This window comes from Lissotriton vulgaris, chromosome 4_1 (genome assembly GCF_964263255.1).
Source record: "Lissotriton vulgaris chromosome 4_1, aLisVul1.2, whole genome shotgun sequence".
In the NCBI taxonomy this organism is placed as follows: domain Eukaryota; kingdom Metazoa; phylum Chordata; class Amphibia; order Caudata; family Salamandridae; genus Lissotriton; species Lissotriton vulgaris.
Genome location: NC_141691.1, coordinates 1,587,615,664 through 1,587,639,954, shown reverse-complemented (window position 1 = coordinate 1,587,639,954; position 24,291 = coordinate 1,587,615,664). Strand labels below are relative to the sequence as shown.

Sequence of the window (24,291 nt, the reverse complement as noted above, 5' to 3'; positions counted from 1 at the left end):
TTCCATCAGGGGTCTTCCGAAATTCATAGGATTGGTACCTGCGGTGTGCAGGATAATGATACCTTCACTCCAAGGGAGCTTCTTGGCGACTTCTTGAAGGCGGGAGGGGCTCCGGGGTTCTTAGAGTCCTCTCAGGTTCAGGACAATATGGCATGCGGTGATTGTTAAGTCCTTGAAGCAGAAGGCAGGGTTTGGCTCCTTTTGCTTTTGCAGCAGGGCTTCAGTTCTTGTGCAGTGGGTCTTTGCCCTGGTCTTCGCATGTCCCTCAAATATGATGTTAAGGACTGGGAGTGTTACCTAAATACTGAATTTACGGGCATTACAAAGGGAGACTGGTAGTAGCCAATGGGCTACTTACCTTTAGGGGTCTACACCCTCTAGCGACCACTTCCTGTGGGAAGGGGCACTGCCCTAGCCCTGATAGGTTGTTTTCCCACCATGCCATGATGGTAGAATTCAAGGAGATGGGTTCACTGCGCCTGTACCTCTCTAAGGGTGGTGTAGGCCAAGTGGGGACCATCCTCCTCATCTAACTAATTATCCAGCCTTTCCTCCTGTCAAATGTGGAGCAGGAAAGGGGGCTTGTCTTTCCCTACTCAATTTCAATTGAATTTCAATGTTGCTTTATTCGAGAATGAACTCATAAAAGCTTTACAGATAACATTAAAAAGCTGTTATAGAACATTAAAATTGATTAAAAAAGAGTTTTGGAAAATTAATAAAAAATGTATCACATACATTGTCACATAAAATTTACAGATAAAATATGTACACTCTGATTAATGACCTCCAGTTCATTCATTTATCTAAAAACTTTTGTCTAATGGACCATGACCAGCCGAGAAATTTAGAAGTGGCTATTAATATAAACAATGAAGAACTAGTACAAATAATTCTTAATGCCACTACACTGCTGGTCGTATCTAAGTTCTTGCACATGGGAGTAAGCCAGATGCGTCTGGGCTCTACATATGATTTACATGCAAATAAAAAGTGACCGATTGTTTCGTCATGTGCTCCACAGGATGGGCAAGAGCTGTTTGAAGGGCCTCCCCACCTGCCTGTTAGGGATTTAAGAGGGAGAGAACCTGCTCTAATCTGGAAAAGCAACTTCCTATCCCTTGGGCTAGTGATAGTGTCCCAGTATGGTTCTAGGCTAGGGAGGAACTTTGCTTGCAGAAATTTTCCAGCCATAGTCTCTTGGTTGATTTAATTCCAAGTCCGTTCTGCCACCTTCTCCCAATAGATCTCTTTAAGGTTAGTCTTTGTTGGAAAAGTGGCCACCTCCGGATTTTCCCATAACATGTAGAGGCCTAGTTTGCCCAGCATTTTTTTTAAGTTAATTTAGCCATCCTATTTTGTGGAACTCATCTGCATTAATTATATCCTTAAATCCTTCCGCGTAGTGTAAGAGTTCATGTGTAGTCCACAGTCTACGCCAATACATAATAGGTCTTAATCTTGCTAAGTCAATTAATGCCTTTCTGCCTAGATCATACCTTAGTGGCAGCAGGGGGGTACTCTTAGGAAGGCCTGTAATAAGTCGAAAGAACTTATTTTCCGAAGTTTGTAGTTTCCCAAAGTTCTCATAGGCTCACAACTCTTCCCCTACTATCTGGAGGTTCCTGGGTTGGATTTCAAAGGCAGCATCGCCTTTGAAACTTACCATTCAGGAAGGTCATCCTGTCCTGTCGGAGCTGTGAACCACTTATGCCCAGAGCTGGCTTTGTCTCTGTCCTCTGAGAGTGCTGGCTCTCACCCTATGAAGTCAGAAACATGTCTGGTGGTGGAATGAAAACAAGTCAGAGACCACACCAATGATTGATAGGGTTTCAAGGGATACTCTAAAATGGTCTCCTGTGTGAATTTATCAATAAATCCAACACTGACATCAGTGAGGATTTATTAAGACAAGATGTTTGGTACCAAGCATATTAGAAATCAGTGAAGCCATCATGGAGCTAGGACACTTGTGTTTACAAGTATCCAGACCATGTACTCTCTATTGCTTCCCTGTTTTGAAAACATCCCAGAATAGACTTGACATTGTAGGGGCATATCTGCTCATGCGGATATGCCCTCACATAGGATATAGTGCACCCTGCCTTAGGGCTAAAGGCCTGCAGTAGGGGTGACTTACCTATATCTTATGCAGTGTACAGTTGGCATGGCACACAGGGCTATGTGCCATGTTGACTCTTCTTATTGTTCTGTACAAAGACACTCAGCTTGCAATGGCAGAGTGCATAGCCTTGGTGAGGGGTCCCTGGGGTGGCACAACCAGTGCTGCTGCCCGAGGATCCTTTTCAATTACCTATGCTATAAGTACCACGGGTACGATTTACTACGGACTTAAAGGAGTAACTGACATTGCGCCAATCGTGGTACAGTGTTTGGGAAAGAGATGTGGCAGTGGGAACCTGGTTAGCAGGGACCCAGTGCACTTACAGTTCAAAATCACATCAGGCAAAAAGAGGCACTTTCCTACAGGTGCCTTTTTGTTTTTAACACAAATGGTCTACATTCATCGAAGGACATCCATGGAAAACCCAGCACTACACTGGTGCCAGTATCAAGGCATATGCGATTAGTGGTGGCCTGGCCTGCACGAAACACACTTATCTGCATCCTGTAAGTATGGGATCATTTGAGCCAGTGAGGTCCTGAGAATCTCTTGGATAGCAAGTAAGATCTTTCTGGTCATGTCCCAAAAGACATGGGTGTACCTGGACAGAAGGCACACCACATTCAAAGATAGTACAGTTGAACTAGCTGAGGAAAACATTTTCTTCCCAAAGGTAATAATATTTTTCAACTCCCTATCCGATGGGGTTTTCAGGAAAAGCATTTGGGTTGACCGTCGATGTGGATGACTGTGCCAAAAAGCTTATGCACACTGGGTGTTTCATCACAAAGTCATGATCTCTAGGAGCTGGCCTATGCCATCTGACCACAGGTTGGCTGACTAGAGTTGCTAAGCATAGCTTAGACAAAGTGGCCATGAGTGGGTCCGTAAGAATCTTGTTAAAAGATAATATTGGCTAAGATGAAACTAGACCTGGTTGAAGAATTTCCTTCAATAAGTTGGCTTTATTTTCCAGAGTAGGCAATTGCAAATTAAGCACTTCTACTGCTCATCACACCAATACAGAAAAAGATGCACTTTCTTCCATTTGTGAACCAGGTGATGAGTCCAGTTCTATTCTCTGGTGTGACATCAGGGCCACCAGCATTTTGTGTAATCATCAGCGTAATGCAGGGATCAGATTTTACACATCCTCATCACCATCAGTGTTGTGAGGGACATTAGGCATGCCCTGGACCAAATCAGAGTTGGAGCTCAAGAAGGCCTCTAGCTTCTGATAATGCAGGCATCAAAGGAAAGTCTGCTTCTGCAGGTCTGTTTGGTGTGTAAAACCACAGGTTGCGGCTTCCATATTTCGTAGCACAACATAGGCCTGAAACGGTCTGATTTCAGATCAGGGTCAGAAACAGGCATCGCAATTGGATTTGGTACCAGCTGAGTTGTTTTCAGCGATGGCACTTATGAAACTGTGGTGGACCCTGGCGCCGAAGTATGGGCCAGCTTTGGTATGGTCCATGGAAAAGAGTCTGAGAGGCAATCAATATCAGGGGAGAGCCAGGTATCAGAAGTCCACCTGTGGCTCCGTGAGACTAAAGATGCACCAAAGGGAGTGGTGGCATCTAAAAAATTTACAGCACTGCCTTTTTGAAGGCCACTATTTACTGGACAATTTTTCCCCAGACTTCGAGTGGTAGGATGGGGTTGAGTCCTGTTTAGCTTTCTAGCACTTTGAGTTGTAACCAGAGCCTAAGCACCATAGGCACATATCTTGTGGATCCGTAACCGACATCTGTTTCCTGCAGTCACAACACAGCTTAAATCCTCTTGTATTCAGGAACTACATCTTCCCTGGCACACTGCCTGGCCAATTTTGGTGTTGGAAAAGCTTAAAGTTGTGAGCTGAGCTCCGGATTCACTTTGAAGGGTGCAGGAATGAAAGAACTGACGTCAATGTGCAGGGATTGTGCTTATATGGGGTCCTGCTCCGTCACTTCAGGAGTGGTATGGTGTCATTGCGGAGCCATAGGACATGAAATACTGGCGCGTGAGAGAGCAAAGCTGAAAAAAATCACCAATTCCAGTCTAGTGCCTGAGATTATAAAGGGGAAGAATCTGTGGTTAGAAATATTCATCAGACATACCTTACATGGCTATTATGGTGCACCAGTGCTCAAAAGTTATGTAACCTCCAACAGAAAGCCAAACAGAGAACAGTGCAGACATACCATATAGTTGGCTGTTAAAGTGCCTGCAAAAACAATTCCTATTAAATAACAGCACACAAGAACTTCCAACACAAGATATTAGACACAACAATGCACACACATTCAATACTGTACAGATAAACTACGATGGTGATTATCAACGTGCCTGGAACAGCATTCACCCGTTCAATCACCATATAACAGTACACATTTAAAGAAGTCTCACAACATCCATCCAACAAGACCCAGATCAGCCAGCAGATGGATATTACTAATCAGCAACACCACCTAATTTCTACAGGTTATTCATGAATATATAATACTGCTGGCAATGAGCAAGTCAAATAACCTTGTTAGCACATAAGCACTTTGGCTAGACTTCTGACCACATGTAGCAAATGTAGTACACACTTAATTATGAACAACAAAATATGAAGGAACCTCAAACTGTCTACAATTTACTACAAATCACAAAGCTCCAGTCTGAAATGGAATCCCTGAAACTAGGACAAGAACTTACTGATACCGACAAGCACTTCAAGACAACTTCATGGCAGAATTTGCATTATGTAACTTTAAATGAACACATACCTCTTGGTGTGACTAATAACACATAGGTATGTTGTTACTCAATATGGTGAAGCATAATTAGAATTTTTAACAAAATCAAGGTAAACTTTTTTTCTTAGTAAATAAAAAATGTGCTTTTGATGCCAGGCACATTTGTTAAGTTTTGTAAAATTACAGGTTAGACTAATATTAAGTAAAGAGTATTTGTTAGTTAATAAATGTTAAAAAAAAATAAACAAAATAAACATTATGAAGAATGGTGTAGTAAGATGAGACAGTGATCAAAACAAAGTACAATAGTGCAGGGTACAAGTGTTGAATTTCATTCTCAAGACAACTGATAACGTGGCAACGCTGATGATGAGTACGCGCTAAAGAAAGCATGATGCTCGCCTCCAATCCTGAAATAGAATTGTTCATGTTACCTGCTTACAGGTTCTCTGTTTATTATGAATTGTCCTTGCACAATGTTGTATTGTTATGAAATTAGATGTGTGTTCATTGGAAAATATGGTAAATACCCTTTTCCCAACCAGTAATACATGTCCCTTGTATAATTCCAAATAAATATAAGAAAGACAACATCCATCAGGGTTTTGAGGACGTAGAAGGTTGTGGAGATGATTTCACAAACAAATCACCAGATGTTTGTGTTACATTTCTTTCCTCTTTTGTAGTTGATGTTTGATTCCAGGGCTGCTAGCAGTGGTATACGTATCACTATGCAAGTCTTCACCTTACAACTGGAGAGCCAGATTCCCCACGTATAAGAACAAGACAAAAGATAAAAACCCATTGGAAACTTAGTACTTCAAACATCGCCGCAGAAGATGGAGCTTTTAGTGATCAGTACACAAATGGAGATATTGCAACCATAGGTTCCAGACACAGTTCACAGCTTGAAATCACTCCTAAGTGACTTAGTATCTTTCTTAATCAAAGATGGCCCCACTGTCATTAACCATAAATGTATTCTTTCCTTTCCAAAAAGGTGCAGACATTTGAGGGAGATATTTCCAGGTGAAGACCAGCAGCACAGGTATAAGAAGTTGCTCAAGATATGCTGTAGTTCCTGGGAACAATGGGTCCATCCTTTTTTGGAATCACAAGGTCTGCAGAGTAGCAGGACCTTAGGTTTTTCACTCAAGGACTGTAGCTGCAGTAATGAGCTACATTTAAAGTGTGAAACTCCTGGGAGAAATGAGAAAGCACCAGAGCAATTAGACCCGAATGCCCGATTACCCTAGTAATTCCTCATTTCTAAAAGGACCCTCAGTGTCAGACCTGTAATCCCTGTTAACTCGGTCCCCGTGGAGTTACTGACAATAGAGGTACTGGTATTTCCGAGGGGCGGATTTACCAGGAGTCACACCATGAAGCTCTTAATGAGGCCCTTAACAGAATAAAGACATTTCTTCATTGAAAATCTCAAATTAATTTCTTTGTTTTGTCAATAAGTGAAAAAGTAGATGGGCTTATATTTGAAATCATGGCAGGTGTAGATGAAGCGCTTGGATTTTAAATTATCTTTGAATATGCAGTGTGAGCAAAGTCTAAGGTTCAATGTAATATACACATTGTGTTTTCTGATATTGGTTAGGCCCATCTTAAATATCCGCTAGGCGCTAGAGATTTGATGAAAGGTCTAGAACCTGGTCAGACATAGCTTGGCAGTTCGGGCTGGACTGTTCCCATGAGGCACAGGGTCAAGGCTGATTTGCATATGGCCATGTCTGAACTGAGGTGGTGTGGAGTGCAAAAAACGATGGATTTAGGCCCAGATCTCTGTACTGGGGTGAATGTATGACATTGTTCTGCTTTCTGTCCATCAACTGTTATTTTTGCATTTGTCACCCCGAGTGGGATGGGTATGCTCAGACGTGAGTCCCATGCTCTCCACACCACTGGAGTCAAGCTATCCTGGCTGAAGACGGCTGATAGCCAGAAACCGGTCCTAGGATGCTAGATTCCAGTCCAGGAAAGACATGGCTTGGCAGTTCGGGCTGGACTGTTCCCATGAGGCACAGGGTCAAGGCTGATTTGCATATGACCATGTCTGAACTGGGGTGGTGTGGAGTGCAAAAAAACGATGGATTTAGGCCCAGCTCTCTGTACTGGGGTGAATGTATGACATTGTTCTGCATTCTGTCCATCAACTGTTATTTTTGCATTTGTCACCCCGAGTGGGATGGGTATGCTCAGACGTGAGTCTCATGCTCTCCACACCACTGGAGTCAAGCTATCCTGGCTGAAGACGGCTGATAGCCAGAAACCGGTCCTAGGATGCTAGATTCCAGTCCAGGAAAGACATGGCTTGGCAGTTAAGGCTGGACTGTTCCCATGAGGCACAGGGTCAAGGCTGATTTGCATATGGCCATGTCTGATCTGGGGTGGTGTGGAGTGCAAAAAAACGATGGATTTAGGCCCAGATCTCTGTACTGGGGTGAATGTATGACATTGTTCTGCATTCTGTCCATCAACTGTTATTTTTGCATTTGAACCTGGTCAACAGCAGTACAATTGTCCCCACACAGTGTCTTTTAGCACTATGTCTACCAAGGTAAGTGAAGTCCGGCTGAAAAGGATCACCTGCCAGGAGAGCAGTAATAAAAAACATACACATTGTCCCCAACCACCTCAAAACAAATGTAGTATAAAAAGGGCCACTCACCTGGATCAAAATTATCCCCAAATATTCTTTTAGCAGGAATTTTCAGGTTTGTATTTGGAAATTGTTTTTTAAGCTAAAATAAAACAAACAGAAGAATTTAGGTCCCCTTAAGTTATGTGTGCATTCTTATCACAGTCTCCTCAGCATTTTGATGTTTAATACACTGGAATAAAACATTGCTGTAGTTCTAGTATTCCAGAGACAAAACCATCCAAAGGTGGATCCAAGAATTAAAGTGCAACCGCATCAAAGATTTCAATGCTTGGTATATTTTTGAATCATCAAGTTTGCACTATAAAAGCTGAATCATCAAATGTCGTATAACATTCTGCTAAGCAGCAAAAGCAAGGTCAATTTATTCAGGTTAAACATGTAAAAGAGTTCAAGTCCACTCCATAAAAAGAAGACATTAGTGTCAGAATACCCCTAACAAGCTGAAGCTTGGGAACAAAGATATCCTGTGACCGAAGCTTTGTCAGTAATGCTCTGTACCAAGTCAAATGCAAAGATAACCTCCTTAATGAAACTATACATGCATCTATGAAAAAATAGTTATTTATGGATGTGTTTTCAGTTGCTTGCCAGTTTGCTAATTACTTGCACATTTATAAGCTTGTGGCATTGTGCAGTGCATACTGATGAGATGTATTCCATAAAAGTTTTTCATTGGCTCTTAGATATGTAATTTTCATGACAAGTGCCTACACACATATTATTGCTGCTGCCGATTTTATACGCGATGAATATCTCAGTGGCTAATTTTATATCTGTGGTTTTTTTTTTATTAACTTTTCTGTCAGGCACTCGTAAAGCGAGCAGGGAAGCTAAATGACTCGAAATACTCACCGCAGAAATATTTGTGTAATATTTAGCTCACATGTTAAAAACAAGGTACAATGACGCTGACAACGATCAAAAGGTGGCCCCGCAGGTGTGAGTCTACTTGGCCCCACGGAGGGGCTCTGCTTTGCGCTGAGCTATCGCACCTGCGGCAAGGAGGTTCCAAGGGTTCTGGGGCTTCGGCAAAGGTAAGACTGTGTACTTCCCCTGTCAGTAGCAACGCTCCCTCAGACTGGCTCTTTTTGGTTACTATGTGAGGGTGGCAGGAACCTCTGCTGAGACTCCGGGGCTGCTAGTCGCTATGTGAACTCTCTGCAGAATCCTTATGCTTAATCTTTGCCACTGTTGGGGGTGGTGGGATGGCCTACACTTCAGGATGGCCTGATTTCTAGAGGTTATAGGCTCAATGAATGGTGATCTGCCTTTTGGCTGGGAAATTCAGGGTGCATTTGTGCTGTCTTATTGACACGATGATTCTTCCATGAGATCTCGCCGAGATGGGTCGCGGACAGGGTCCCTGGACGCGTTGTTCCCCCTGGTCCATGTGGGGGCGTATTCACCCTGCAATGAGACAGAGCACTGGTTTTTGTTTAGTGTTCTGGATCGCTCTTGTTTGTGTTTTTGTAGGGGTTTGGGGGGGAAGTGGTGGCGGCCTTTTTTGGTTTTTTTTTTTTGCTGAGTGCTATTGTTTTGGTGGTCTGTCCCTCTGGTGAAGGTGCAGGGGGGGGGGGGGGAGTAGGAGGGGTAGTGAGGGCGTTTTTTCACTGTGGGGGGGTGAGGAGACATATGGGCGAGCTCGGGCCCTGCAGGACACTCAGGGAGGGGTGGTGCCGGAGGGGTGGTGCCATCGTAGGTAGCTCCACACTAGCCACCAGGGATGGGGATGGGTTGGGGCTATTCAGGGCGCAGCGATTTGGTCTTCAGCTCTGATGCCTATTACTATTGAGACATGGAACATTAAAGGGCTTAATTCCCCCCAGAAGCGCGAAAAGCTATGGAAGTATGTAATAGACCACCAGCTGGACATAGTTGCCCTCAAAGAGACCCACTTAGTCAAGTCGGAGGACACACACCTCAAACACAAACAATTTCCACTCATTTATCGGTCCTCAGCCTCCAGGAAACAAAAGGGGGTAGCCCTCATGTTTTGTTCTGCCGTACAATTTCAACCCTTGGGGGTCCAGAGTGACAAAGACGGGCGCTGGGTCATGGTTAAGGGTCGATTGCGGGGGAAAATGTGTACCTTCATAGCGGTGTATGCTCCTAATACTGGTTAGACCGGGTTCCTCCACGCTCTCCTGGGGAAAGTTACAGACTTTGCTGAGGGGCCGTTGTTTCTCATGGGTGACTTTAACCTGTTGTGGAAGAAGGACCTTGACAGCACCCACCCACTACGATCTGACATGGGCTCATTTTCCCCAGACACACAACAGCGGATTCGAGACCTGGGCCTTTTAGATACTTGGCGGACTTTGTATCCCCAATCCCGGGACTACACATTCTTCTCCCATGTTCACCGGTCCTATTCACGCTTAGATTACATTTTTTTTTAGCCAGTCGCTACAGGGTGATCTACGAGAGGCCAAGATCTTTCAGCTGTCAGTCTCAGATCATAGTCTATCCTCGATCTGTCTTAACTGGGGTGTTGGTGGCCAGGCCGCCCCCAGGTGGTACTTCCCGGCATTGTTAGCTCGTGGCAAAAACTCTTGTGATAAACGGAGGGGAGCCATCGCTGACTTCTTGCCCCTTAACAACCCGGAGGACACATCAGTATGCAACACATGGGACGCCTTTAAGGCGTTTTTTTAGAGGACAGTGCGTAGTCCTCAATGCTGCTCTCAATAAACAGTGTGGCCGGGAGAGGGAGCAACTGGAGGAGGAGCTGTCCACTCTGGAGAAAGCCCACAAAGCGAACCCCACTAGACAGATACAACGTAATCTGACGGCAGTTAGGGATAAACTTTGGGCTACAATAATAGGGCGGAATACACCCTACTGAAATTGAGGCATCTATCCTACTCGCAGGGCAATAAGGTTGGTAAACATCTCGCCAGGCAGCTGCGGGATAAAAGGGAGCGGGAATATATAGGGGGGATCCAGGATCCTTCGGGGGAAGTCACGCACAGGGACGAGGTCAAGGCTGAGCTCTTTTTACAAGAACCTGTATTTAGGGGACTCTTTGGATCCGGCTCAGCAACGTGAGTACCTGCGGGCACTGCCTCTAACCCAGGTTTCTGCAGAATGGAACGAGACACTCTCGGCTCCTATCACTGGTGAGGAAGTGGTCTCTGCTATTAAGGCTTTGAATCCTCATAAAGCACCTGGGACGGACGGCTATACAGGTATATTCTACAAGACATTCTCCTCTGACCTCAGCCCATATTAAGTCCGCCTATTTAATCGAATGGCTGACGATGGCGAGACCTCTGGTACTATGGCGGAGGCCATGATTTTGGTCATACCCAAACCTGGGAAGGACCCTAGTAGATGTGCCTCCTACAGGCCCATTGCCCCACTTAATCTGGATGCGAAGCTGTACTCCTCCATAAATCGCGAAAAGGCTTAACGATCTAATGCCAGCTCTCATCCATCCAGACCAGTCTGGATTTATTAAGGGACGCCAGACCCACGACAACACTCGGTGTATAGTACATCTGATAGAGAAGGCCAATAAGTTTAAAATCCCGGCGGTACTAGTGGGGCTCGATGCCCAAAAGGCATTTGACAGGGTGGATTGGGTCTTTCTATTCCAGACGCTGACAGCGTTCAGCTTTTCTTCTAAATTTTTATCCATGATTCGTGATATCTATCCCCCCGGTCCAGAGTCGCAGTGAAAGGGTGCCAATCCTCTTTTTTTGTAATCACTCGAGGGGCACTAGGCAGGGGTGCCCCCTTTCACCTCTACTTTTTGCCTTAAGCATCGAACACTTGGCTCTGGCGATCAGAGCTAATTCTGATATTCAAGGTCTGCCCTTTACGGGAGAGTCACACAAAATCACCTTATTCGCGGACAATGTCCTTTTATCCCTCTCTGAGCTGGCCTACTCCCTCCCAATTGTGCAGTCAGAGCTGGAGCGATTTGAAGCATTAGCGGGCTTTAAAATCAACTTAGACAAGTCGTACATACTCAACCTCACTCTCCCCCAATCGGAAGTGCTTAGACTTCAGGCACTCACGCCTCTTCCATGGGCAGGTGCCTCTATTCAATATCTGGGGGTACATCTGACGCCTACACTGGGGAAATTGTACTCAGCCAACTTCCCCCCTATACTGACACGGATCCAGGCGGATCTTGCCCGGTGGAAGCCTTTGTTCATATCCTGGATGGGTCGGATCCATGCTATTAAGATGTCCCTTCTCCCTAAGCTGCTGTACCTGTTCCAGGCCCTTCCCATTGAACTAGACGGGGACTTTTTTAGGCGAGTGAAGACCATGATTCTTCGCTTTATCTGGCAAAGAGGGCGGGCGCGCTTTCCCTTTTCTAGTCTACGCCGCCCAAGGAAGGAGGGGGGTGGAGAGGGCTCCCGGACATCCACCTATATTATAAGGCAGCACAACTTCGGGTGTTGGTGGAGTTGACGCAGTTAGAATCGGAAAAACTTTGGCTGCATATGGATCGTAGTGTTGCAGGGAGGACCATCTGGGATTTAGTCTGGAGACCCAAGTGTGACAGGCCTAGGAATGTATATAGCAGTACACCCACTCGCACAACTTTGAGAGTGTGGGACTCGGTGTCCAGGGACGACAGGTGGACAACCTTTCCCTCCCCATTTACACCAATTCCCTTTAACCCTGCTCTTCCCCCAGCGGTACGGGAGGGCCCCTTTGCGGCGTGGAGAGAGGGAGGATGCCTCGCACTAACACATCTTTTCTATAATTGCGACCCACTCTCTTTCGATAATTGTAAGCAAGACTATGGGGTCGGGGATTCAGAGAGGTACCATCATGCACAACTACTCCACTGGGCACTCACCCCTTAGGTACGGGATGCAGCTACGCGCCCCCTCACGAAATTCGAGGCCTTTCTTACTAGGACCTCTTCGATGAAGGGAGTCATTTCATTCATATATGGGTTTTTGCTTTCCACTGCAATCACACCCTGGCCAAGATACATGTCCATGTGGGAGGGGATTCTTCGGCAAGTTATCACTGACGAGGAGTGGTCGCACTTATGGTCGGAAATTTCAAAATGTAACCACTCCTTAGAACTTAGAGAGGCCCACATGAAGACCATGATGGACTGGTAACTACACCCATCCAAACTTCGACAAATTTTTCCCGGTGCCTCCTGTAGGTATTGTAGGGGGTGTGGGTTCTTAGGGGACTTTCAGCATATTTGGTGGGACTGCCCCATTATCCGCCCCTTCTGGGAAGAGATTTTAGCTCACATTAAAGAGATGCTGGGTTACCCCATCCCCACTTCTATGGCTACTACCCTTTTGGGCCTATGAGATCCAGCCTTGGAACATCAGACTAAAGCGGATAAAAAGATCATGTGGCTCAGTATTGGGGCGGCCAAGATCACCTTGGCGGCGGCATGGAAGAAGAGAGAAGCTCCGGCCATCTCCATTTGGCACTCCCGCTTATGGAAACTGTTGAGTCTAGAGTGCATGGCTGATAATTTTAGGGATGACTTTAAGAACTCTATCTGACAACCAGAGTCTGGATGCCACGAGGTATTGGTACTTACCTTCTTCATGGGGAAGACTGCATTGCAAACCCCGTTACTCCAGTATTGGAACTTTCATAGATTCACATGCCTGAATCATTCCCCGTCGTCGAGACGGGAGTCTCCGGTATATAAAAAAGCAGTGCTTCGTAGTATAGCAAACTGAAAAGAGGCCTAGGCCCATTTCCCTTTTGCAACCCATAGCCTTTGTTATGTAAAAAGGCCCAAACTTTTCCCTGAACCAATCAGAGCTCCTCACTCTCTAGAACACTCCTGAGAGAACCTTCTGCCCCTCAGATTTTTTTACCGCACGTTGTGCTAGGGAGTCTCCTTTGAGCTCTGCTCAAACTCTTTACTTCTACAGTATTTGGACTTAGATTTGAGGTTTTAACATCAACAATGTCTGATAAGGAGAAAAAAGGATTATTTAGAGCTTGTTCCACCTGCTCCAAGAAGAGGCTTTATACAGATGACCCTCACAAGGACTGCATCTACTGTCTTTATCCAGACCATAAGGCAGCAGATTGTAAGGTATGTCGTACCTTTTCGAATAAGACCTTGAGGGATCGTGAGGGAAGGCTACTGATCTGGCTCCAGAAGGTCAAAGCCAGGAAGGAAATCCTCTCCAGTGAGAGTGAGGAGGAATCTGTGGCGTCTAAGAGATCTCAGAAGAGAAGTAGATCTCCTTAGACACATTCCTCAGGGGAAAGACCTGAGAAGGCCCCAAAAAAGACCACTCCAGGGTTTTCAGGGCACAGTCCTTCAAAATCCCCTTCAGTCTCATCTAAGGGGAAGAAGGGTTCTGCTGGTGAGGTGAAAGGAGAAAAATCCACCTCAGATCCACCACAGTCACCTCAGAAGATCAAGATTACCATCAAGCGGTCTTCTTCTACGCATTCTGAGGAGAAGGGTGCTGTTTCAGCTCTGTCGACGGGACTGTCGACAAAAAAGGGACCATCGACGACGACAAAAACACCTCAGTCGTCGACGAAAAAGGATAATGTTAAGGCTGGTGAGAAAACAGCGTCGCCGATTTCACCGTCGACGGCGATATCGACGACTGTTTCACCGTTGACGAGGACGTCAACGACCGTGTCAACGGCGGCGTCGACGACTGCAGTGTCGACGGCAGCGTCGACGAGGACGACTATGTCAACGAGGACAGCGTCAACGGTAACTACAACGTCGATGGTGGCGTCGACGACGATGACTTGGTCGATGACGGCGATGGGAATCTCGTCGACGGGCTCGTCGAGGACGGAAAAAACACCAGAAAAAAGGTTGGTGCCTTGGGAAAAAACCTATAACACCGGAGATTACATCTCCAAGCAAGGTCTCCCCATTGCTGCCATCTCACCTACTGGAGGAGGACGTTTCGGAAGAAGATGATGAGTATGGAATTGCCAGTAGCCCTTCGCAATTACAGGTCAAGTACCAAGAAGACTATTCTGAGGAGGAATATGGGGGTTATCAAGAACAACCCCAGGAACAGCACCAATATCGTCAACAGAAACGGGAGGAGATGACAGTGTGCCATCCTCTTTGTTGAAGGATCTCCAGGGAATGTTGAAGGATTATAGGAAGAGATACCCAGCGACTCTAGTCGCTCAACAGGCCCTAGAGGCTACTCCACGTCCACGATCCGTTCCAGGGACGCCGATTCGTAGGAGAGAGCTTAAATATGGAACCTACTGCTAGGTCCCCACCGCCGACGACACACCACGATACCTCGGATGAGGATCATGAGGATGGTGAGATTGCGGACACAAGTGCAGAATGGCATGACTATATCGCCCCATCACCTTCAACTCCTCCGCAGAGACCAGTAGATTCTCCACCGGAGGACATTGGTGGATTTCATAATTTGATAGAAAGAGCCACTAAGAGATTTGCACTGACCATGACAGAAGAGAAAACGGAATGTTTTCTATATGACTTCAAGGACTCAAATCGGAAATCCGTACGATCCCTGCCTATAGTGTCTCATATTTGGACGGAAGGATTAAAGATCATGGAGACGCCAGCAACGGTAACACTGGTTCTGGCCAGACTGGAGAAGAAGTATAAGGCACCAGTGGATGCTCCATCTTGCCTTTTGGGACATCCCAAACCGGATTCTGTTATCACTCAGGCGGCACAACAGAAATCCAAGAACCCATCTGCTCCGATTGCAGCACCTCCAGACAAAGAGAGCAGAAGGTTGGATAACGCGGGAAAACGGTTTTCATTAATGTCGGCTCTGCTTGTGAGAGCTGCTAATGCCCTTGCTATCTTGGGAAGGTATGACAGGCAGATGTGGTGTGACCTGTCTCCATACGTTAACCGGGTGCCGGATCCAGAGAAGCAGGAGGCGAAGAAAATTCTCATGGAAGGAGAGAGGACTTCGGCTGAAGTCATAGACTGCTCTATGGATATAGATACCACGGCATTTAGTTCATTGGGAGGAGCTGCGATCCTGCGCAGGCAAGGATGGCTGCGAGCAACAGCATTTAGGCCGGAGGTACAAAACAAGATTTTAGACCTCCCTTTCAATGGAGAAGAATTATTTGGGAAACATATTGATGATACTCTGGAGAGTATCAAGAAGGATACTGATATGGCAAAGGCTCTGGGAACACTGCAATACAGGAAAACCCCTTTTCGTGGCTCCAGGGGTAGAGGACATTCCTCGTATAGAGGAGGATACCAACAGGGGAGATATTCTTCTTCTTATCAGTCCTCATCGCAGCCTTACCGTCAGCAATACAACCAGCGTCAATCAGGAGGATATACAAAATCAACTCCAAGAGGACGGGGTGGCCGGGGAAAGGAACACACCCGTCGACAATGACAACCTCCAGCTTCCGGCTCTGTCAGATGCTCCCCTGGGTGGAAAGATTGCCCACTATCTTCACAATAGGCGGAAAATAACAACGGACCAATGGGTCCTCAAAATAGTTCAATTCAGTCACACCTTAGAATTTCTTCAAGCGCCTCCTTGTACGCCACTGATGCACCAGAGAGCCAACCATCTGCATCAACTCCGGCAGGAGATTCGGACAATGCTCTGAAAGGGAGCAATAGAACCGGTACCGAAATCCCAGGAAAACAAGGGGTTTTACTCCCGGTTTTTCCTTATCAAGAAAAACAGGCTCCAGTGGTGCCCCATTCTGGATCTCAGATCCTTAAACACCTATCTCAAGAAACAATCTTTCAGGATGGTATCTCTGCAGGACATCCTTCCGTTATTAAACCTAGGAGATCATATGACCACATTGGATCTACAAGACGCGTATTTCCACGTGCCAATACATCCTGCACACAGACAGTACTTTCGGGTCTGGGTAGCTGGAAGACATTACCAATTCAGGGTACTGCCATTCGGCTTGAAGTCAGTGCCAAGAGTTTTCACGAAATGTCTGGCTCCAGTGGCGGCTGTGTTGAGGAAGCAAAAACATCAAATATTTCCTAACCTCTACGACTGGTTAGTCAAAGCACCATCAAAGGTGCAGGCCAGAGCGTCGATGCAGGCCTGCATAGACTTATTCGCCGATCTAGGATTGACTCTTCACGAGGGAAAGTCAAATCTCCACCCAACAAAAGTGATCACATTTTTGGGGGCAATATTGGACACGGAATGCAACAAAGCGTTTCCCTCCGAGGAAAGACAACTGAGGATTGTGTCCCTCTTCCAAGACTTGGTAAAAAGAAAGTCTCTTTCAGTCCGCAGGTACAAATCCTTGCTGGGCACGATGTCCTCTTGTATTCCCCTGGTGCCTTACTGCAGGCTAAGGATGAGACCATGGCAGGAACAGATCGATCTCCAATGGCATCAGGCGGAGGGATCCTTCGACGATACAATAAGGGTGACACCAGTGATGCTACAGGCAGCAAAGTGGTGGACACAAAAAGCAAATGTGTCTCAAGGACTGACGTTTCTGGTAAGAGTGGCTCCACTAGTGGTAATGACGGATGCATCGTTAGAAGGATGGGAAGCTATCCTTCAGGACCTTCAATTCAGCGGTCGTTGGAAAGCACAGGAGCAGCAATTACATATAAATCTGCTGGAGCTCAGAGCGATCCGCTTGGCATTACTGGCTTTTCTGCCAAGGATAAAAGGTTCGCCGGTGTTGGTGAGAACAGACAACACCACGGCGAAGCATTATGTGAACAAGCAAGGGGGGACGAGATCTCTCTCCCTGTCTCAGGAAGCCCAGGAGATATGGGAATGGGCTCTTCAGCAAGGAATATCATTGGCAGCAGAACACCTCCCCGGGGATCAGAACGTCAAGGCGGATACTCTCAGCAGGCTAAAATCCTCCTGCCACGAATGGGAGCTAGACCAGGGGATCCTGGACAGCGTCTTTCGAAGATGGGGAACACCGATAGTGGACCTCTTCGCTACAGGGGAAAACAGAAAATGCCAGTACTTCGCAAGCTGGCTTCCCCAAAAGGGATCTTGGGGGAATGCGTTTTCCATGGCATGGTCCGGCATCTTTGCCTACGGTTTTCCTCCAATTCCTCTTCTCCCCGCGTACTGATGAAGATCAAGAAAGAGCCGTGCAGGCTGATCCTAGTAGCCCCGTGGTGGCCCAGACAACACTGGTTCACGGAACTACTGCTGCTGTCGGAGGACCGTCCATTCGGTTGCGCCTAATTCCATCGCTTCTGACAATGTTCAAGGGGAAGGTGCTCCGTCCGGACCCGAAATCCTTGTGATTAGCAGCCTTTCTCCTGAACACTGTGAGTTTAGCCATCTGAACATCTCACACAAATGTAGGGAGATCCTGTCCAAGGCCAGAGCGGAGAGTACCAACAAAACCTACAGGATGAAATGGAAGAGATTTTGTCTGTGGTGTAAGAGACATGATGTTCACCCTCTTACTGCTGCACCTCATCAAATTATACCTTACATTCTGCTGTTAGCAAAGTCAGGATTAGCACACGCCTCCATCAAGGTGCATTTGGCTGCGTTATCCCGCTACAGGAGGTCATCGTCAGGCCCATCTTTATGGTCCTCAAGGATTATCAAACAATTTATTGAAAGGAATATTCAGAGTCTTTCCACCAGTAAAGCCTCCACCACCATTATGGAATCTGAATATTGTACTCTCTCAATTGATGAAGCCACCATTTGAACCTATACACAGGGCAGACCTGAAGTTCTTGTCCTGGAAAGTGGCTCTTCTCATTGCATTGACTTCAGCGAGAAGAGTACGTGAACTACAAGCGCTCAAGATTCAGGAGCCTTTCTTGCAGTTCCAGGAGGATAGAATGATTCTCAGGACAAACCCGAAGTTCATTCCGAAGGTGCCAACTGATTTTCCTTTGAACGAACCATTGGTGTTGAAATGTTTCTTTCCTCATCCATCGACAGCGGCTGAAAGAGTATTGCACTCGCTGGACGTTCAGAGATGTATGAAATTTTACTTGAAAGAAATGAAGGCATTTCGCAAGTCTTCTCAGTTATTCGTCGCTTTCAGCGCACCCAGGAAAGGTTTCCCACTGTCAAAGAGGGGAATTGCCAGATGGATTTCCTGTGTAATTGTCTACTGTCATCAAGCTGCTGGAAAGCCTTTGAATGCACGAGTCCGTGCACATTCCACGAGGGCGGTGGCCACATCCACTGCACTGTTTGGAGGAGTGCCAATCCAGGATATCTGCAGATCAGCAACCTGGGCATCTACGCATACCTTCACCAGGCACTACTGCTTGGAGGCAGCCGCAGAATCGGATGCGGCGGTGGAAGAGGCGGTACAGCGGAATATCATCCAGTAACGGTGAGCCTTTCTTGCATCCCTCCATCCATAATTTCTCTTGTTTACAAAGTCACATTTTATATGAGTGTGGATATATGTATATAAGATGATGCTTCATTTCTAATGGTATTGCATGATTATGTAATGTATCAGGAAAATGTGCTTTGTTTTTTCACTGCTCGCTATTCTGATTCAGGCATGTGAATCTATGAACGTTCCAATACTGGAGTAAGAAAACAAGTTACTTACCTGTAACTTTAGTTCTCCAGTACTGGAATCTTTCATAGATTCACATGCGCCCACCCTCCTCCCCTGAGAGGCTCACCTCGGATTTAGCACAGGAAGTGTGTTATTTGCACAAGTGTGCGAAAAATCTGAGGGGTAGAAGGTTCTCTCAGGAGTGTTCTAGAGAGTGAGGAGCTCTGATTGGTTCAGGGAAAAGTTTGGGCCTTTTTACATAACAAAGGCAATGGGTTGCAAAAAGGAAATAGGCCTAGGGCTCTTTTCAGTTTGCTATACTACGAAGCACTGCTTTTTTATATACCTGAGACTCCCGTCTCAACAACGGGGAATGATTCAGGCATGTGAATCTATGAAAGATTCCAATACTGGAGAAACATATCTTTGGAAAAAATAAAAAAAATAAAACAAGGTACAAATAATTAAATATTGCATTATTTTATAATCTTAGCTAAAAACGAATACAGTGGACCTGAGTTGTAGTAACACTGTTACTTGGATGACCTAAGTAAATTATGTGCCACATGCTACAAAAATAAGCACTGGCAAACCAAATTGGTATTTAGTTCATGAAAACTGAGACAAACCACATACATTCACATACATCAAGTTATGCAGGCAGCTCAACATATGTAGAAAGTGATATCCACATGACACATTCACACAGACCAAGGAACATTCTGGTATGCGAGCACCGAAAACATTCAGACACAGGTAGACAATACACATATAGACACACATGGTCCAACACAACACACAAACGGTCCGATGCACCCGAGCAGCACATAGAGCAACAACATAAGGAGTGAATAAACAGATCAATAAAGAGACACCGAACACAAGCAAGGGCATCCAGGCGCAAACAGGACACCACACCTACACATACTCATGCAAACAAACCAACAGATCCTCAGGGAAATAAATCAACAGTTTAGAGGCACCCAGAACACAGACTAAATGACACACAGATGCCAATGCACAGAGAACAAAAGGCTAACAAGCACTAAAAGTAGACAAACGGGTAAAGTCACAGAGACACCCATTCCAACAGATATTATGGTACCAATGTATACAGACAACATGCTTACAGAAACTCATATACAGAGGCACAGACACACACAAAGCACATCTTCAAGCATGACAAACTAACTGTTCACCTATCCAAAACATATAAAAGAAAAGTTACTTGACCTAACAATCTCTACTAAATCCACTGTACATCCGCTAATCTGAGGTCTTCAACTTTTTCCAAATCATGCTGACACAATCACTTTTGAAAATGAATCCCCCATTAGCAATCCATTTAATAAGATCCTTCACACAAAATGTACAGCTGACTTAATTGCACTTCATGAACTCATGGCCAATCATCATACTAATCTCTGGTGTCATCTCACAAGCCTGAAACTTTAAGAACTTCGGTCACAGAATGTGCCAATAGAATCTATTCAATTAAAGCAAAGAAAAACAGTCTGAAGTTCTCTTACTCATGCTTCATTCAGGAACTAAACTCCAAAACTAAATATTTCAGAAACTTTGAGCTAAACTGAAGAGACAGTGGGTGGATCATTTTGAGGGTATTTACATTCAGGGGGCTGGCGGGGGTGTTTTTACCCCTGTTGCACCCTTAATAGTTGGTAATCGAGTGATCTTCACTCTACATGAAGTTACACAAGGCATTCTTGCCTTGTCTAGCAACAAGGCCCTGGGCCCTGACAGCATATTGCCAGAACTGTTTAAAGCAAATACAGCGGTCTGAGCCCCAATTCTAACGCAGGTCCTGAATGCGGCTGCACAGGAGGGGTTGTTACCCTCATGGTCTACTGCCATGATTGTTTAAATTTTTAAGAAGGGAGAGAAAGAACCCACAATGTTATCGGCCAATATCTTTATTAGATACAACGGCCAAGGTATTGGGGAGGGTGATCTTAAATAGGTTGTGCGACTGGGCAGAAGAAAATACAATTTTGAGTGATGTCTAATATGGCTTTAGGGCAGGGAGGTCGTCTTCAGACCAATGCTTAAACCTCCATCTAATTATTAATAAATACACAGTGGCCCGGTCTGAATCTCTGCATTTTGTATTTATGGACTTGACATCCACATTTGACAGGGTGAATTGAATGAAGCTCTGGGCTTTGCTCAGTGAGATGGGGGTTAATCTTAGTAGTGTGGACCTCCTAGCTGATCTCCTTTCAAAATTCAGCCTCAGTGCATTTTTTTCAAGGTGCAGCGTGTTCTCGCTCATTCTTGACGAGCTGTGTGGTTCGTCAGGCGTGCATACTTTTTGTCTCCTTGTATGTTAAATATCAGTTTCGGCTGACTGCCTCAAGCTTGGTGACAGATTTCCTTGTTTCATTATATGCGGATGACGCGGTCCTCATGGTTCGAACTGCGCACTGGTTGGATTTGCTGCTGGCCAGGTATGTGTCTTTTATGAGGCACCTTGACTTGTTTAATTTTTCAAAGTCATACGTATGGTAGTGGGCCACAAATTGACAAGAAGCAAGACTATTAAAGGTACCTAATTTTATCCTGAGCAAAGTCAAAGCATTCCCTTATTTGAGTGCTTTATTTGACGCTAATAATTGTTGGAAACGCATGGTCGATGCAAAAAGATTAGCGTCTGTAAAAACAATGGGGGCGATTTTTAAGTTTGAACTCAGGCTTGGCTCCAGGGCACCAAGGGATCTCCTAAAAATCTATCAGGCGAAGTGTATCGCACTGCTTCGCTGTGGCAGTAAGGTCTGGGGGTATGTAAAAGTTAGATCGGATCCAAACGATGGAGAATAATTTTTTACGTAAGATGGTTGAGGTTCCCCAGTGTATCCCAGCATTTTCCGTGCATGCAGAGCTTGGGCTTGATCAAGTGTCGGACCTGATAGCTTTAAGTGGATAGCTTATGTTAAGGCAGCTTTTTCTTCCATAGGCAGGCCAGGCATTTTTTTGGACCCTACCTCCCTGCACGTTCCTGAGCTGGGGAGTTGTTAACAGGTTATTGGAATGCTCATATGTGGCGCACAGAGTCTTAGAACTTCAGAAGCCATCACTTCAAGGTCACATGCTCTTAAAAACTGTGCAGGGGTTGGAGCTGTATCTAGTTTTGGGCTTGCTCACAGCAGGGCAGGTTTTTACTGGCAATGTTTAGGTTCAATCAACTGCACTACCTCATGGCAACCCCATGTGGGTGGGTACGGTCTGAGGAAATGGCACCCTGTGGCTAGGACAGCGTGTATCCGCAAGCTATACTGCATTTTATAATGTTTTGCTCCTATTTAGTTGGCTGAGGAAGCATTTTTTTTCCCTGATGAAATCTTTGAATTTGAAACAAGTTAGGCCTGCCCTGATGTATCTTCAGACGTTTCCCACTGAGCATATAATTTTTACTGTATTTGTTTTTAAGAGCTGTCTGGGTGTCGAGGAGGACGAGAACTGATTGACGATTTTAATGTTCACAGTTTTTTAGGAGTAACCATACTGTTTGTTTTTATCATCCATGAAGTTGATACTATTGTCTTTGATTTGTATTCTTTTATGGTGATTTTATTTGCCAACTAACGATTTATAAAGATGTATAGTGATTGAAGAGGCAAGTATATGTTATATAAAAGTAAAAAAAAATAGAAAGTAAGGTAACTGATACAAAAGTGATCTCTTCTCAAGTAAAGATTGCAAGCTTCCTAAAAATGCTAACTGAGATCTTTCAAATTTTTAAGAAGACAACCAAAAATGCATGTAAGCCCATTACGAAAATGTCTTTAACACAAAGGCATAGCAAACCTTCAACCCTCTGAGAAACAGAAGTCATTCTTTAATTAGTAAATCAGAAGACACGGCCAAACTGTTTGCTAATTTCTTTGTTGAAAGCCATGTTCTACTCCAATTAACTAATACCAGACAATATGATCAAAAGTCACTTCTGGCTCTTGTGTAAAATACAGGGCCACAGAATCAACTCCTCAGAGTGCTAAAGGCCACAAACCAGATACGTTTTTGAGAATGACCACGCAAAATGGGGAACCACTTCCAGAGTTCTTTTCCCAGGCTTTTCCGTCAATGGCCTCCCACTATGAACATCCACATTCTGAAATAGCCAGGAACCCTTGCCAATACAGCTGCAACTGCAGAAATGTCCATATAGCAGAGCTACGAAAATGTTAATAGGTACATGAAGATGAGTTCCGGAGAGACAGTGGAATGGTGGACTAAGTGCCTGTATTAACACAGGCTCAGCCTAATCAGTCTATCCAGTCAATCATGAAAATGATTCTCACAAGCAGACCGAGGCAGGATATCAAAAAGGTATGGAAAAACTCCAGAAATGAAGAAAAAATAGGAAGCATCTATAATCAGGTCCCTAAAAGCCGAAATTATTCAGATACCTGCAAGACCATCATTCCTATACGGGGCTTCCTAGTGTTGACGCTGTAAAGAAGTTTATGCTTCACCACTAGGTGGAAATTCCAAGAAGAAAAATAGGAAACACCAGATTGGAAGACCTAGTGATGGCACAAGAAGTGTTACGACAGCTGTATTGCACTACATTGCAGTCACAGCCCAACTCCAACACCACCAGGCTTACAGAATAGTTTTCACAATGGATACGGATACTGACAAACAGACCTTTGCCCTCTGCGCCAAACTGTGCAACAATGCGGCCAGCAGGTTCCCTGTGGCTCCCATAGTGAACTCTCTCCAACACATTTATCAATTTCAGCATTTTAACCTAGATTTAGTCATACCTGGCATGATTCTTTGAGGTGAACCTGAAGTAAATCCAAACAAATTTAAACAGAAGCAAATAAATAGATAAGAACAAAAGTTTTAAAAAAACATCAAAATCTAGTTTGAATATAGAAATTCAAAAATGACTTTAGAAAAGACATTCAAAACCAACTACTCACCGTGTTGTAAAGTTTATCAAACTCTGCATATCGTCTAAAAACAAACCATTCACTTCTTCCAACAGACACTATGACTTTGTAAACCTGTTAAAGCAAAAAGGAAATACTTGTAAATTGTACAACATTTTCAACCTCTAATGGACCAATTTTATTTGTTAAATAAATTAAAACATTTGTAATAACTCAGAGTGGTGTCACAGGCGAGGACTGAATAATTAATGTTAGTGTGTTCATTTGTGCTGCATTCAATGTCTAACTTCAGAGGCAGCATTCCATACATGTTGAAATGTAAAGGTTATAGTCTAAAACTAATCACTTAAGTGCAGATGTTTTAAAAATCCTTGTAGTAAAAAAAAAGACTTACCTGGA

At 44.9% G+C, this 24,291-nt stretch overlaps 1 protein-coding gene across 3 annotated transcripts in view; it reads right to left on the bottom strand.

Moving 5' to 3' along the window:
• The window catches only part of SGK3 (serum/glucocorticoid regulated kinase family member 3), a 652,786-nt gene that overhangs the window by 374,530 nt on the left and 253,965 nt on the right, over positions 1 to 24,291 (bottom strand). For all 3 annotated transcript variants that reach the window (XM_086965820.1, XM_086965822.1, XM_086965821.1), the window contains 2 exons: positions 23,923 to 24,006; positions 7,532 to 7,604 (listed from right to left, as the gene is read on the bottom strand). In XM_086965820.1, the coding sequence (XP_086821946.1) occupies positions 7,532 to 7,604; positions 23,923 to 24,006 (157 nt within the window). The remainder of the gene's footprint in view (positions 1 to 7,531; positions 7,605 to 23,922; positions 24,007 to 24,291) is intronic.